This window comes from Solanum verrucosum, unplaced genomic scaffold (assembly GCF_900185275.1).
Source record: "Solanum verrucosum unplaced genomic scaffold, falcon-dt-bn FXZP01000049.1, whole genome shotgun sequence".
Classification (NCBI taxonomy): Eukaryota; Viridiplantae; Streptophyta; class Magnoliopsida; order Solanales; family Solanaceae; genus Solanum; species Solanum verrucosum.
Genome location: NW_026020221.1, coordinates 3,625,123 through 3,642,524, shown reverse-complemented (window position 1 = coordinate 3,642,524; position 17,402 = coordinate 3,625,123). Strand labels below are relative to the sequence as shown.

Below are 17,402 nucleotides of genomic sequence, written 5' to 3'. Positions count from 1 at the left end.
GTCCCACAACAGTAAAAACCTCCCTTTTCCGGCCAGCAAACACCACTTGAAACCACCCAAAACCTCCATTCATTTTCTTCTTCTTCTCTCCGCTCACGCCACCACCAGCAAGCTGGCATCAACCTCAAACAACCAGCAGCTCCCAACTCCAAACACCTCCAACCCAGCCATTCTCCTTCTTCCTCCACACCGGAGCACAACCCATGAAGCAAACGAGCTTCGAGCTCGCTAAACCCACCAAATACCTGACCCCAAACCCATCAGATCCGCCATCTCCGGCGACCAAATGACCCCCCAAACCCCATGAAAACAGACCCAACAACTACAAATACCTAAACCAAGAAGCCAGCCATCAACAAACCTCTAAGCTCTAAAAACCATTAGGAGGAATTAATTTTGATTCTTGTATATAAATTAAAATTAATTTTGATTTTTTTAGTTCTAAAATAGACGTGTAAAATATTTAATTAGTTGGCAGCTATTGAGTGGCTCACTAATACACGTGGAAGGTTTGCATTTCACGCTCTTTGACTCCAAAAATCGTGTGTTTATTTATTTAAAGGTAGGATAGTTAAAGTGCCTATTTGTGCACTATGAAAGTTGGAGGTCAAAGTTAAAATTTGAAGTCAAGTTTAGGGTTCAATATATGTATTATGCCATTAAAAAAACAAGGCTATAGAACTTCATTATTTTAGCCCAATAAAATTAGTTTTGTTAAAAATAATGAAGTACCAACTATGAATTCTATTCAGATGCAATGACTTTATTTTAATTATGTATTCTCATTTCCAGCCGAAATCAATTTTAAAAAATTGAATTTTATTATTTTTAGTCTCATAAAGAAAGATTAAACCTAAATAATGAAATTGCAATTGTGTACTTTTTTAGTTCTTGGTTAGATTCAAATCTTCAATTACTATTCGTTTAACTGTTATTATTTTTTAAGGCCTAACTATAAATATAAAGAAAATGATTAGAGCTCATTTATATTTAGTAAAATAAAAAGTTTTAGCAAAATAACAAATTTGTTTCAACAGTATAATTCTTAATTATATTTTTTAATTAGGTGTAATGACTATCAATTTCAACGATATATCTTTATATTTTTCAAGTAAATTCTTGTTAAATAATGGCGACAATTTTATTATTTTTACCATAATAATTTTTATTGCTTAAAAAGTTTTGTTCTAACAAAGTTTTTTTTACTGATTTGGCCCGAAAACAAAATATAAAATTAATTTTAAAAGTAGAATAAAATATTTTTATTTTATAAAATTCCCTGTGGACAAAAAAATATGTGGCAGGATACTATCTTAGGATGAGATGGTGAGGGGAGATAAGGACCATCAAATAGCCAAGTTTGGGGATGTGGTAATTAAGACTACTAATAGTTTTTTTTTTTTAGGTATCATCTCGCTCTTATGTAAAATTAGATATTTCTTAATATTGATCTAATATGACATGTTGACACCCATTTTTTTCTATAAAAAGATTGAATGTTGAATTATTTACTCAAAGAAATAGTCAAATAGAGGTTGATTACGTAGTACTTTCCCCCCCTCTTTTCTTTAGTATGAACTCATGCATGTTTTAGAAATTTTAGATACGCTACTATGGAAGACGAATTTCTTGCATATAGATGATGCATATGCTTATGCGATTGGCAAAATATATGTCAACTTAGATGATGTGTGATGTTAAATATATCAATTTAGAAAGATACATGTAGTGTGTGACATGGTTCATGAGGGAGGCTAGAGCCGTGATTCATGAGCTACCTAATACTGACAAGTATAAAATAGAGAACAAAACAATATGCTCAACTACTTCTATAGCGTTACGTATTAAAAAAAATAAAAAACAGAAAACGTCATGATTCTTCACATACTGCTTACTTTTTCTTGCATAATCATCACATACATATCAACCTGTGTGTTTGTAGGCGTGGCTGGAATTAGGCACTACATGCAATAATAGCAAATATAGCACGGGAAACTTACCATAATGTATGGTTTGACGTAACTTTTTTATCAAGATCGAAATGTACATAATAAACACTCATAATGTATATTAGGTGTATAGTATATGTAGACATTTAAATATACATAAACTTTATATTTGTTGGCTATTTTGTAAACTATATCACCAAAAGTCATTGGACTGTAATTATTCCTGATTTATTAATGTCTAGAACTAAATAAATGTTGTTGACATTTCTGGAATTTGATGCATTCCATCAAAAAGGTTGGATTTGGAAATTTTAAAGGGCTTTTGTGTGAATGGTACTTTCGGCTTAAGATATTAACAAACATTCAGCCCATAAAAAGAATCTTGGGCCAGTGAACCATTTGGGCCGAAGAAGTATAGTCTAGTACAGGCACTACTCCGCCCGAAGCAAAGGGAAAATGGCAGGAGTTGCATCCCCTAGCCAATTTTAATTTATATGTATTATTTAAGCTATATTCATTTTGGAAGCTATTTAAGTTGTAGTCAGTATTGACGAACGTTAAGGGGTCGTTTGGTTGGGACAAGATATCCCAAAATTAATTATCCTAGGATAACTTATCCCATCACTATGGTATAAATCGTGAGATAAGTTATCCAAACACACTACAACAAAAATAACTTTTTGCGGCAATAAATATTGACATTAATAATTAGTGATAAAGTCTTTACCGGCATTAGTTAAGTGTCATTACAACCAATGTCGCTAAAGGATTTAGGGACATATGTAAAGAGTGCTAATTGTCGCTAAAAATACATATTTAGCGGCAATTAAGAATTAATTACCACTAATGATATTTTTGATGTAGTGACATGGCAACCAAATAGGACACCAAATTTGTATCCTAGCACTATATTTTTTTATCCCAAGACTATTTATTCTTATCCCTCACACCAAACGACCCATAAACGTTGTTGCTCCTCTACATTATCCTCACTCTTTTGCGTTGTCATCAAGAATTACAAGCTTTGCTAAAGATGTTGAGTTTATTATCATCAAATATTGCTAACGATGAACTCAAATACTGACAGATAAAAGTGAAGAATATGTTCAAAATTATTCCGCTTATAATACTACTTGATTTATAGAAATATTGTGATAATCAAAATAAAACTTGAGATGTGGGCTAGTGTCAAATTCATAATCTAATGTATAAAGTTACGCTTTGAATATCCAAAGTTATATTTTTCAGAATCTAACTACAAACCATAATAACAGTCCTCAAAATAATTATATATGTATTTTCCCCCAAAAAACGTGCCTAACATGCAGAAGCTATAATTGTTTTCTACCAAGCGATTGAAATTTGTTGAGACTAATATTAAAGGAGTGAATAAAATTTGTTTTAATCAATACCAATATTTAAATGATAGCACTGAAAAATCGTTCTTCTTGTTTCTCTAGTAATCATCATGTGATTAAACTAACATGTCTATAGATTCTCAATCCAATATGTTGGGAAAGTCATGACTGATGAAGTAATTGCTATCATGAAAGCTTTTGAATGTGCTATCAGCAAGGGATAGAAGAGAGTAAAGATTTTATCTATGGCTAAAAATATTGATAATGATTCAAAAACAAGTGAAAACTTCATAAGAGATGATAAAAATCAGCAATGTGTGAAAAATATTTGGAACCTCTTTCGTTGAATCATGTCAAATTTATATATATTCCTATATGTTTGAACACATTATTGGATAATTAGTTAGATTTTCTCACTATTTATTGCAAGAAAATTCTTGATAGGAGGTGCTTTCACAAATTGGATCATACAAGATGCTAAAAATACGTTGATACAATAATACAAGGTGTTAGGTTTCGAAGAGGAAAAAAAGCACAGGACAAATGTCAACTAGGTGATAACATATAGACAAAAATATTTTAACTTAAAGCCGGGTAAAACATAATACATATAACATCATAAAATACTTTTCAAACAACAGCAACTTGCACATGGCTTAGCAGCAAGATACTGCAATATAGCCAGACATGATTTGCTAGTACCATCTCATAAGATATGATGATGAAATTAAATAAGCTAAGGTCCACACACTTGTAAAATATCATAAAAAAAAATTACTAGTAGTAATAATTAAGGGCACTTGGTCTTGTTGCCATGGGTAGTCATTTCAGTGTAACATTTGCCACACATCTCTCTGTTCCCAAAGGTCCCTGGTGGCACACATTTGCATCTAACACAACATGTTCCACATGCCCTAAAACACAAATTGGGCCTTGAGTGTAAACTGCATCTGTATTTGCACAAACCTCCACAGTCCAATGGACTTGGAGGTGGAGCTGGTGCAGGAGCTAGAGCAATATCCCCATTGTTCAAGTATTTTGCAACCTTTAAAACTGCAACAACAATAATAAATATGAATATTTATGGGTAACGTTAAATGACCAAAAAAATTGATCAAATAATTAAAAAGTCTATAATATCTTTTTTTATTTTAAAATAAACTATACTTTTTTCCATGATTTTATAATTAAAATCTATTTAAATTATAAAGGTAACAATGTTCAAAAAAGTAAAATAAAATAGTGTGAAATATATTATTTTACTATTTTGACCAAATTTTCTGGCCAAAAGAATTTTTTCAATATTTATAAATAACTGTCTAATTAAGGTAGTCAACGAAAAACTACATGTGCAAGATATAAACCTTATGTCATCATATTGTACCACAACTAAAAAAAATAATTGAGTACTTCAAGTAAATATAAAATCAAGGTGTGTATCTAAAAAGACATGATCACTAATGACTTGACTAGTCACTCTCATAGCTGTTCTTTTTCAGCGACTGATATATTTATCGGATAATATCAAGCTTAGGTGTACACTTGTTAATATAGCACACATCCTAAAAGAAAAAAAATATTTGGAGTTTTATATTTAAAAATTTAAATTTGAATACAATTAGATGTGAACACTCTTTTGAAGTAATTTAATGATAAAAGATAAAACTGAATAAAATTAATAATTTGTTTATTAATTTATATAACTCACTTTTTTTTTTATAAATTGTCTTAAAATGAATGTCAACTTTGTATATATAAAAATAATTTAACTTTAAAATTCTTAATTTATCCTTAATAAAATGAATAATAACATCACAAATAGTTTAAGGGTGCTTTAGAGCACTTTTTTTCTTAAACATTTTGCTGAATCATATAAAGTAAAATAAAATAAACTTTTCTTTATGTGCTAAATGGTCTTCCAGAAAAAACAGCTATTTGTAGTAGAGGAACCCAGTAAATAAAACAAGGAACATACGCAGAGCTACAATTTTTAATAAGGGATTTCAAAATCAGAAGTAAATCACGAACTAGTTGAAGGAGATTCAATACCTACTATATATGCATAAAAAATAATGTTAACTATGTATAAATAGTAATATTTTCCGTCAAAGGGGGTTCGAATGAACCCTAACTCTATGCTAGCTCCGCCCTGGGAACAGAACAATCTCTTTGTCTACATTTCTTCACCTCAATATCAAATTTAATATATACTCCCTCCCTCCATCCCATGGTACTTGTTCAAATTACAAAAAAAAATTATGTTTAAAATTACTTGTCACAAAAAAGCGGTAGTAATAAGAAACGGAGAGTATCTATAATCTAAATTACACTTGGAACTAATAAGTCACCCTCATCAGTCATCACTGCTTTACTTTGGAAGTCATAAAGTGGCAAATTGAATTTCTGTGTTGCAGATTCAATTAATGTGACAGTCAACCAAAGCACCAGAGGTGCATTTATTCAATTAATTAATAATAATTACTGCTTAAGCACGGCCACTGACTTGAAAAATGTAGCACTAGTAACAACACTGCCATGGAGTTGTTGTCATTCAATGGATAGTGTTTATAGCTCTTAATTAGTTGAAAAATAAAATTAGAATCCAGTGATAAACACATAAACAAAAGTAAAATAACATCAAAACAAGATACACACAAAACAAAAAATAAGCATTTTATAACTCACCTATGTCTTGAACTAGCCTCCTATTGGCTCCTCTGGTGAAAACCTGGAAAGGTAAAAAAAAAAAAAAAGAACAAATATTCAGATAACGAGTAAACAGTTCTCCAAAATACCATACTGAAATCATCAAAAACAACGAAGTCTAATAGATTCGACCAAATATATCTTTATCAGTCCATTCCAAAAAAGTACATCGCATAAATATTATGACATATTTAAAGTCTAAAAGCAACAGAAATAGTATGTCAACTCATACTTAAATTGAAATATAGTGAGTACTAAATGAAAAGTTGAATAGAGACGAACACGAAGTGCCTGGCTGAGACCAACATGTTGTTGTTTGTCTTCTTCAACTTCCTTGAGATCAATAATAGAACCCTGCGTGCATACATGGAATTAATAAATCACTTGTGCAGCCAGTCATACAAAATTTTCATTAACAAACTCAAAATAAAAAAAATAAAAAAAGTAAACGCATAAAGAAGCCAAATTAGTTCAACATTACTATATACTCCATAAAAAAATTTAACCATCAATTAAACTTGACTTTCTATGAAAAAAGCTACGTATTAGTTGAGTAACCATCTGATCAATAATTAGGCTAAGTTGTGTTGAGGTCGACGAAGAATGATTTTTTTACCTGTGCCTTAACAGTAGCGAAAAACAAAACCAAAAGAAGCAATACACGAAGCGCCATCGCCATGAATATTATAACCGCAGCTCCTCTTTTACACTTTGGTTAACTCTAGTTTAATGAAATTGAGCTCCATGTTTTATTTTATAGTAGAAAAATGTGATGATTCATGTATGGGCGGGGACCCTGGTTAATAGTATCTATCTGTGTGCATTACTAATACACAGCTGTTTCCTCCTCTGTACCTCTTTTCGAATTTCGAGCTACTTATAATTCCATACCTTCTAAACTTGAAGGAAAATTATAATTTAGGCCGATAGCTACTCTAAATTGATTAATGAGGATTTTGTTAGAATATTTTTAAGATAAATTTGGTCTATATTATTTTATTTTTTAAAATATTTTTATCTTTCTAACTTTAATATATTTTAATTAAAAAATAGAAAAAAGATTAGTTTATTTTAAAATAGAAAAGATATTATAGACTTTTTAATTTTCTGGTCATTTAGCATTATCTTTTTTTATATTGATATGTTAATTGTTATAGGTACACATAATAATGAAAAGTAAAAAATTATTAGGTATTTAAAATCATTTTTTAATCCAAATAATTTTGGGGGAGCGGAGGGATCAATAGTCCCCCGCCTATTTATTAATTCAGTATCCGTTCAAATTTTGTTTCAATTATTTGTTTACTTGACACCTCTAGCTACGACAATATCTTCTCTCACATTAATTAAATTAAATTTAGCTATCTAGTCATGTGATACTTGCTTCTCTTTTTATGTCACCTCTAAGTACGAATCTTTTCAATTCTTTGTAGGTGTAGAAAGCAGACATATTTTGCTATCTGTGTTTTGCTAAAATGACCTTTAAAAACATTAAATACTTTTTTTTTTTTGAAAAAAAAAAAATTGTACGAAAAAGAACATTTGCGATTTAAGAAATTTGAGAAAACATGTGTTCGTTTCAGTCACAAACTGTAGTTAAGCCTGGCTGCCTCCGCGATAAGTATTTTACATTTGGTAATTTTTTGCCCATACAATACACACCTTCTCTATTTTTCTTTTTTTAAAAAAAAAAAAACTATAACAAAAAAAACCTTATAGGTCAATTGGCTGTTAGTTGAAAAAGAGTTATTTAATATTTATGTATTAAAACTTAAATAATTTTATGTATTGTTTGGTTGGAAAAATAATTTTCACATAGAATCTAATTATAAGTTATTCAATATTTTAATTGATTTTTTTGTCTGTTCACATAAAATACAGCATTGCCAATACTAATGTTTGATAGTATATGTTTTTCTATGTATACCAAAAAAGCATTATTTGATTTATATATTATTTTATGTAAGATAAAAAATTAAATAATTCATATATAAATAGCTAAATTTTTGGTAACTTAATAAATAATGCATAATTAATCTATGCATATAACTCTAATTAGCAATCCAATGATCCTTTTAATATATTGAAAATAATTTAAAATATCTCCTATTTTCATATATTTTGCAATAAGGGTGTTTTTGTCCGAACAATCATATATACACTGCATGAGAAAACATGTGTTCTCGTGATCAAAGGAAAAAGTAAAAACGGATTTAGTCGGTTTCTATGCGTTCTTTAATTACCCAAAACAGGAAAAGTAATAACGGAAATCTTTGGGATGTCATTTCATTTTCCTTGTGATCAAAAGAAAACGTAAAAACGAAATCTCTAAGATGAGTGCCATATCAACTTGGTCAATTAGATTTTTGAAAATTCTTTTGGAATTTGAATATAAATTTTAGTTAAATTTCACAATCAGTATAAGGACATCTTTACATTATCAAATTATCTATTGCTTTCTTAAAATATAAAACTTATAATCTTAAAAGTGAAATAAACTATCTACTTTAACACTTAAACATAACATGATTATAATAAAACAATAATGAATATAACTTAAAACTCTTTTGAATAGAGTAAGATTAGGATCCCATGCAAGGCAAAAGCTAATTTTTCAAATTACATGTCTAGCAAAATTCAGTTTTCATTCATTCAAATTTTATATTTACATTAAAACAATGACAATATAAAAATAATATATTTACAATCTAATAAAAAATTAATAAATTAAAAATTGCAGGCAGCAAGCAAGTTGCAGTGAGAGTCATCATCTTTGGATCCAAAAATATCCGGTCACTTCGTCCTATTATGGGCCGTACTTTTGGGCCTTTACTTAACTTGTCTTGATATCACGTAAGGACAACAGAGATATCAATGAAAACGACAACGGAGCCCAATAAAGGTGGGTCTTTGCTTTGAAATTGGGGATCTAAAAAATGTAGCTATTCTATTTTATTTTTTTTGCTTCACACCTAGTGTACCATATTTACATTATAGTTCGATTGAATTTAAATTTATCTTAAAAAGGTCCTAAGTTTAAGAAACTTTGTATCCAAAAAATTTAAATTTGAGATCTATCAATTAAGAATATAAAAATACTTACGGCTCGATAAAAATTCTTTTATCGGTGAATGTAGGTACTCTTTTAACCCCAAAAGAGAAACAAAAGGATACAAATGTCAGATGAGATGAGATTAGGTAGAGGGTTGTCATTTCACTATCCTATCATACAGATTATTGGAGTCCAGCTGTAATTACCTGTTACGACACTCTATCGTGCATATACGGCCCACTGCTTACACACCTACTCAATTACTCTAGTTTTTTTACGGATTGTCGCTTAAATGGATTCATCTTTAATTTTGCCTAAACTTATTTGTTTGTTTGTTTAACGAAGATTGTGTTTTAATTTTCTCATGTTTGGTTAGATTAAATGTTTGTCAAATCAATTCATTTTTCTTAAATTTAAGGAAAATGACTTCTCTTTAAAACTTAAGAAAAATATTTTCCAAAACTCTCTTCTAACTTCAAATTACAATTTTCTTTTATCCAACCCCTACCTCGCCCCCCCCCCTCCCCTCACCCCCTTCAAAAAAAAATTAAGTGTGTTTTTAAAAAATATTTTCTACTTCAAATTTTTATTTTTCACCTCTACCCTCGAACCTACCTCCTGCCTGCCAGCCCCCCACCCACGAAAAAAAAATATTTTCAACTTCAAAATTTTATTTTTTCACTCCGATCCTCGACCCCCCACCTCCCCTAAAAAAAAATTTGAGTTTATTTTAAAAAATATTTTTTCAACTTTAAAATTTCATTTTTTTTTCACCCCTACCCTCGACTCCCCCACCCACCCCCCTCCACTCCACCAAAAAAAAATTAATTTTGTTTTTGAAAAATATTTTCAACTTCAAAATTTTATTTTTTTTCAACCCTACCCTCGACCCTCCCCACCCATACCCCTACCAGCCCCCACACCCCACAAAAAAAAATTAAGTCTGTTTTTTAAAAAGTATTTTCAACTTCAAATTTTTATTTTTTCACCCCTACCCTCGACCCCCGCCCCACCAGTCCCCCACCCCCACCCCCTCCCCCTCCAAAAAAAATTTATGTTTATTTTTAAAAAACTATTTTCAATTTCAAAAATTATTTTCTACTCTAGTAAAAATAAAAGATATTATGCAAAAATATTTTTTATTCATAAATCAAATACTAAAAAAAATTTTGAAAAATAATTTCTACTCACCAACCAAACATGAGAAAATAAGTCAAAAATCTACTTGTTTTCCAGGAAAATATTTTTCTTTCATACCAAACCCACCCGAAGATTTGCGGATTAAAATATGTTTTTATATATATATGTTTTAGAAACTGGAATTATGCTTTCCTTTTTTTTCCCCAAGTTTATGTCCTTCATTTTTTAAAGAGAAATAAGATTGAGTCTGTGCTTTACTTTTTGTTTTAGAAATACATTATAATATACAACAACATTTGTTATCCTTTCTATGAAACTTGGAGAATGTAATGAACCGAACACATAAACTTATGTCGTGAATAAATTATTTATTAGGATGATATTATGGACATATTTTGTTATGCCTTCAATGACGTGATTTATGAAATATTATGAAATGAAAATATATGCTTAGATATTCTGAAAGTTGTTTGTTTTTTCAATGTCAAAAAGTATTCTTGGGAACTTTTATTGTTTTACTTAAAGTGTTGCGAGCAAAAATTAAAAACCACAAATTTATTTAAAGAGTAAATTATAGAGCTTCCCTTAATAGGGACATAATGTGCGAATAACCCCCTTAAGGTTGACAAATGATCTGCAGATATAGGAGGATCATTAAATTATGACGGATGCATCATGATTTTAATTTTTTTTTTAAATCTTTATTTAGCTCTCTTTTTAATTTGTTCGTAAATCTTGCTGGATTTACATAAAAAAAAATTAATGTTCAACATCTTCATTTAGCTCTCTTTTTAAATTGTAGTAGATCTAGCTGAATTGACATAAATAATAATAATGTTCAATTGTTCACAAATTATAATATGCACGTCATAATTTTTACATTCGCATTTGTGCAAATTATTAAAACTATTCAATAAATACACCCTTTTCAATAAACACATTGTAAATTTTTATTTCTAGGTAGGAGATTACATGTAGTTGAAAATATTTCAGGATTTGAATAAAGATATTTCATTATCCATTTGATCATTTAACGTAGTTGCCACCAGTTTCTTCTAACGTAGTAGAATGAATTGGGAGAGGGGGGACCGCCTACAAAAATGTAGGTGTTTTTCCAATCGAATTGATTATAGAAACATGAGTTTAATTAGTCCTTACGTTGATATATAACTAATGAAATGCTTAGAATATCTCCATTAGCTGCTAAAAAGAACCTTGTCAGTATTGGTATAAACATGAATGCGTTTGTATCTATTTTTCTAACAAAGTATTGCTAATAGAACAAATGCTGAAGGAGATGAGGAAGAAATCACCAGCAAAGTGCTTGATTAATTTCACTATGGTATGCTCGAAATGCTTTTAAGCATATGAACAAAATTCATGTGACAAAAGCTTTTCATGTGTATTTTACATTTTCATCTTGACCTATATCTCATGAGAATGCTCTTAAAATACTTTTTTTTTAACTCTAAGATATAGTATACAAAAATGTACCATTTACCTAAAACCTGTATATCTGATCTGTTGCAAAAGAATTTGAGGATATACATCTTTCTATATCAACGACCAGAGGCCACAATATCCCGCCAGACTGCATGATCTCCGTCTACAGGTGTTGGCATCAACACCACAATCATCATCACTGAAACATCTATGATCAGCACCAGTATCAGGGATGTGGCAAGCACTTTCAAGTCGCCTTGCATTCGGTTCATGGTGAATCATAGAAGCCGGACAAATTTGAAGTGACATGGCACTGCTTCGTTTTCTCTGCTTACCAGTCTGCACGAATTGAATAATTTGTCATCCCTTGAACTCATATCTTCTAAGATGATACAGCCTAATAATGTTTAGAAAGCATTGTCTAATGTAAAAGGAAAAAAAAAAAAAAAAAGCTTTTAATGGCCTTCATTTAAGAAAATGTCAAACTTATAAAAGCTTAATCACCGAATTTCATTTAAAAATGATTGGCATAGGATGGTTTATTGAGTCTTTACTCGTTTTCCATCTCTAGGTAATACTTGAGAAACTGAAAAAGAATATCACAAAGATACAGGTTCAGACAGATGTATGAACACTGAAGGGGCAGCATTAATATGTGAAAGTATTTGATCTGATGCAGCAGATAAAACTTCTCTTTAAGGAATAACTCAGGATGCACTTACTTGTCGTCAGAAATGAAGAAAAAGCGCATCGAAAGGAAAAGGCAGAAGGCCATAAAAGAAGAAACAACTTCACTTATAGAACTAGAGCACACAGACTAATCACAGTTGTTTATGGAAAGGGAAATGTACCTTGATAGAACTTCCGTTACTTAGATTATACGCCTTCGGAAGCTTCTCATGCCAATTGCTTCTCACTGGCAGGGGATGCCCCTCAGTTGTAAATATGTAATTTTTATTGAGTAAAAATGAGTCATCAAAAAGTAGATACAAATATTTGCACCTGCAGAAATCATACGAAAAATTATATTGCTATAAGTGCATGGATGATCAATCATATTAGGAGGGACGCTTCATCAAACATCAGTCAGCTTCCATAAGATGAAGATACAAAAGGCTTACGTTTCTGCAAGGAAGAAACTATGCTGATGGTCTTCTAATTGCATTGTAGTCACATCCCTAATGCTGGCAAAGCCACCTTTAACTCTTGTATGTGCATTCAGAGAATTCATTATTGATTCACCCACTTCCATATACCATGGATCTGTTAACGAGAAAACTACTATGTTATTCAAGGTACAAGAAAAGGATGGTTTTCAAAAAATTTAAAAGCTAAACAATAGCTATTTTGAAGGTGCCAAAATTATGACTAGGAAAAATCTAAAAAGAAGAGTCGCACACCTTTGGTTGCTTGATATAGGTAAAATGTGGACTCTGCCAATTCAGGTCGTAAAGGATAGTATTTTTCAGTAGGATGCAACACCTGATGGTCCAGCAGATACCTAAATTATTGAAAAGGGTCCTATAAGAAAAAGTGAAAAACAACCATCACAGGTAAAAACCAATTATGCTAAAGCTAGCTTATTGCTTGGAAGCAAGAGGCGGAAGCAGGAAATAAGACTTGGAGAACAAAGGAAAGAATGGAGGAGGAACATCTTTACCTCTCTGGAAGAACTCCATATTTCTTCCACACCTTGAAAAACTCACGATGTGATGAGTTAGCTGCCTCGATATCACCAACAAGAACCTGAAACCATAAGAATCAAGTTGGTTACCACTTTACAGTTGCCCTTAGGGTTATTCTTTTAGATACGTAGGCGAACAGTAGCATATAAAAGAAAAGGGATATGCAGAAGAGGACTAAATGTCCTATTTCTAGACTAAGAAATTATATCAGTTTCAGGAAGAACTTATAAGCTACAGATTTCCTTCTTACCTGCAGACCAGGCCAGAATGCTTGAAGACTAGTCAGCTGCCAGTATGTTGCTGTTCCTGTTCTCATGTCAGCTTCATGATACCTACATTAAATAAATTGTTCTGATCTTTGTCTGATTGCTAAATTCTAGGACAAAATTAATGCATCATACATAATTCTCAACAGTAAATTTGGTGAAGGACAGACTAGAATAGAAGAATTACAGGGAGGATACAGATGAGAATAAAAGGACAAGATCAAAAGAGATGGTTCCAGCATTTTCCATTCCTGTTCTAGGCAATTGCCAGTTTGCCACAAGCAGAAATAGGATTACTGAGGCCAAGGCACCAAGAATCAGTTTAACTGCTAAATATGATGGCTATGCATACAAAATAAGGTGTGATTATAGTACCATGGGCCGTGTCTAAAATATTTCTGCACACCAATGTAAGCAGATTGAAACATCTTCCAAATTTCATCTCTTCCAAAAAGAACGTAGGCTTTCATGAGATATTCATAGAAAGAATCCACACCTATAAACAGCAAAAAAATAAAAATGAAATATCAAGAGACTGCATGTTGTGAAGAGAAACAGACGATCAAGGAAGGGTGGGGACATTATGTATCTAGGAAAATGAAAACCATGGAATCAGAACATGACTAAATCGAAAAAATGGTTGTGGAGAAGTCTCCTAATTGTTCTCTACCAACAGAAACATACCAGCTCCAATTCCAGAAGAATATTCAATCCAGTCTCCAGTTGCTACATCTAGCGTAGTTCCTAGAAGATTTAGAGAACTCCGCATGCTCCATAACTTACGAAGAGCATGCAAAGCTGCCGTCTCAAATCTTGTATCACCAGTTAAGCGTGATAATGCACCCATTTCAAGGATTAGAGAACCTGATTACATGAAAAAATAATCCACATTATATTTGATAAGACTTCATTGAAGGCTAGTGGAATCTATTTGATGGAAGCTATCAAAGTTCAAGGAAATAGATAAAGAGGTAAGGTAGGAAAGAAGAAATAATTTACCGCATCCAGATGTGCTTGTTTCTGTTGTCTCATCCACAACTACACCATGCTGTCACATTTTGCATTTAATGAGTCATAAATTCCTCTTCCAAAGATGCCAATGCAACAATGATACTACCAGAAATGGGTTCTACTTGGTATGCAAAAACTGATGCGGCATACCAGTAGAGCAATTCATGAACTGAGCAGTGGCATGTGAGTTTTAAAAATCTTTACTAAAACTATTCTAAAACTAATTAGGAGCAAGAAAAAATTTCCCATAAATAAAAATATTCTCATATTTCTGTCAGAGTGTAGCAATATATTAACAGAGACAAGGAAAAGGAAAATCAAAACTTGACTGCATATTTGAAGTGATTTCTTATTTCAAATATTGAAGGGATTATGCAGGCAAGAGCAACTCAAGTCAAAAGCGTAAATAGTCCCGCCAAGCTAATGGGCTAAGTTTCATGTTGAATCCAAAAGCTCCAACAGTTTATGAACTGGTTCTCAGCCCCGCAAGAATTTGGATATCAGGATAATTCCTAGCACATCTAAATTGGATGAGTTGATCTAAAGTTGGAACAAAAATTTCAAAATAGGAGTTTTTCTCATGAAAATTATAACTTTGATAGCATCACACACAACTGACATCTGGCAGGAACGAAACTGAAGTTGATTTGGACGCCAGAATAATAAAGAACTTTGAGTTTCAGGATAAATGAACACATCTAGAAGTTGATGAACTCAATTAAGAAATTACAAAATTAAGTGACTTGACTAAGAACTTGTTCAAACTCCAGTAGCTGACAAATTAACAACAGTAAATTCACACAAAAGGTTGGTTTTCTTTTTCCAACCAAAGGTTGCATTTTTCGTTTTCCAACAAAAGGTTGTCTTCATTACGCTCATAGCTATAGTTGGTTAAGATGCCAAACTTGATAATTGAAGGGTACATTTTTGTACTATTGTTTCCTTCCGGATAAGACAGCCGTCATATAGAATATCTTGCTAAAATAGCAATCTACAATATTACCTCTTGACCATCTATTCCGGCAAAGCATAGACTAACTTGTTAACCTGAAGAAGTATCTCTTTGACTGAATATATTTCCATCAAACATTTCGTTGCTTTCTATTTCTGTTATCCAGGATTACCTCCCAGAGAGGAGATTATCTTGCATACATTGTGATGAAAATCACTTACAAAAGCAGCAAATGATATGTACCTTTAAGTTGATCCAAGCATAAGGTAATCCAGTTGGGGTATTGAAAGCAGGCAGAAAGCGTCGCCCCAAATCCTCAGCCAGGTCAAGGAGTTGATTCTTATAAATTACTTGAACCAACCTGTTTGTAGAATCAGTGGCAAGAATATGAGCAGAAACAAGTCCTCCAAGAACTCTTATGTTGCACTACAATTGGTGATCAGGAAAAAAGAAAAATTATCAAGTGAATTGAATAAAATGTGACCCCAAAGTAAGACTTCCCTTGATTGAGTGATAGGAAATCTTACTTCAATGTGGTCATTAAAAGCATTTATTGAGAGAAAAATTTGAAGATGCAAGAAGGCAAACACAATCACCCAATTAGACTGTACACAGAAATGTAAACGTGACAATGTATATATTACCTCAAATAGATTTACCCTTGCATCCACATCAAATGATAGATTTTCAGAAAGCCAAATAATAGCCTTCTCAAACTCAGTATAGTTACCCAAGATTACGAGGCTGGAAAAAATAAGGTAAAAAGATAAATTATGCAAAATAAACATAGTATAAAATTTGTTCTGAGTTGCAAGAAGAACAACAAATGCAACCCACCTGGACAACGATTCAATTAGCGTAAGAGCTGATCCATTGTACTGCTGTGGCAGATGTTCGAGCTAAAATATGGCAACGGTTATACAAAGATAATAAGACCTGTTTTCTTCAATGATGATTCTTCTAAATTAAGACATAGTTACCTTCAAATTCCCAAGTTCACTTAGAGAATCTGTAAAGGTTTTGGTCAGAGGTTTCAGCTCATCATGCTGCAACAGAGATTAGACAGAAAAAAAGTGAACACATTGAGTTGGTATGCTCCGGACCTTTATTCAATAGTAGAAGCTAATTCTTACCGGAAAAGCATACATCATATAGTTATCATAAGCATGATAAAACCTGTCACAATAAAAAAAATTCCCTTAATCAATCTCACTAATCTCATTCAAGTAATTTCCAAATGTTATCACCTCTACTTCATAATCCACCAAAACACAAAACATAAACAACACTCCTAGTAACTTTCACCCTCTTATATATACTCGTCAATAACAATGGAATACATAAACGATCACAATATATCTACTCCGCGATTAATTTATTAGAATTTAATCAAAAGGAGCAATTTCAAGGAAATTAAAGTTCATGAACAGCATTTTCAAGTTTTTGCATAGCATTTTCTAAAATTAAAATGAATGATAGCTTACATCTTGCGAACTCTTTCGCTCATGCGCTTCCTTTTAGCTGCCAAAAGATTGTTGGAGTGGAGGTCTGATAAACACATGATAAAAATGGTGGGAGAGATTACAAGATATAGCAGAATCCATTTCACAACAGTTGCTTGAAACATTTTTTATGTTTTTTTTTTTTTTTTGAGATATGAAAGAAAATTAATGGAGGGAAAATTGGAGAAGAAGAAGAAGGGGAATTGAGAAGCGAGGGGGTTGAAGTTTTATGAAGGTTGGGATTAGGGATCAAATCTGAGCTGTGTTGAATGTCCAAGTCAGCATATATTCGGTGGATGAACCAATCATAAGCCGACATATCACTCATTCATTTTCTT

The 17,402-nt window shown here is 31.7% G+C and overlaps 2 protein-coding genes across 3 annotated transcripts; both read right to left on the bottom strand.

Moving 5' to 3' along the window:
- Positions 1-3,872: 3,872 nt before the first annotated feature.
- On the bottom strand, positions 3,873-6,740 carry LOC125831202 (gibberellin-regulated protein 14-like). Of its 2 annotated transcripts, none has more exons than XM_049510388.1 (4): positions 6,630-6,740; positions 6,296-6,367; positions 5,993-6,035; positions 3,873-4,360 (listed from the first exon to the last, which is right to left on the bottom strand). In XM_049510388.1, exons 1-4 carry the CDS (start codon positions 6,690-6,692, stop codon positions 4,098-4,100), a joined length of 441 nt encoding a protein of 146 aa, XP_049366345.1. In that variant the 5' UTR covers positions 6,693-6,740; the 3' UTR covers positions 3,873-4,097. The 2 variants fall into 2 exon arrangements, with proteins under 2 accessions (XP_049366345.1, XP_049366346.1); XM_049510389.1 differs by having other exon boundaries at positions 6,320-6,367; positions 6,630-6,708.
- Positions 6,741-11,584: 4,844 nt separating this feature from the next.
- On the bottom strand, positions 11,585-17,245 carry LOC125831576 (alpha-mannosidase I MNS5). Its single transcript, XM_049510737.1, has 15 exons — positions 17,047-17,245; positions 16,696-16,738; positions 16,543-16,608; positions 16,400-16,461; positions 16,207-16,306; positions 15,806-15,988; positions 14,599-14,647; positions 14,284-14,463; positions 13,975-14,095; positions 13,584-13,665; positions 13,309-13,394; positions 13,049-13,149; positions 12,770-12,911; positions 12,500-12,650; positions 11,585-11,987 (listed from the first exon to the last, which is right to left on the bottom strand). The coding sequence occupies exons 1-15, from the start codon at positions 17,187-17,189 to the stop codon at positions 11,760-11,762; spliced, it is 1,737 nt and encodes a 578-aa protein (XP_049366694.1). The 5' UTR covers positions 17,190-17,245; the 3' UTR covers positions 11,585-11,759.
- Positions 17,246-17,402: the final 157 nt, after the last annotated feature.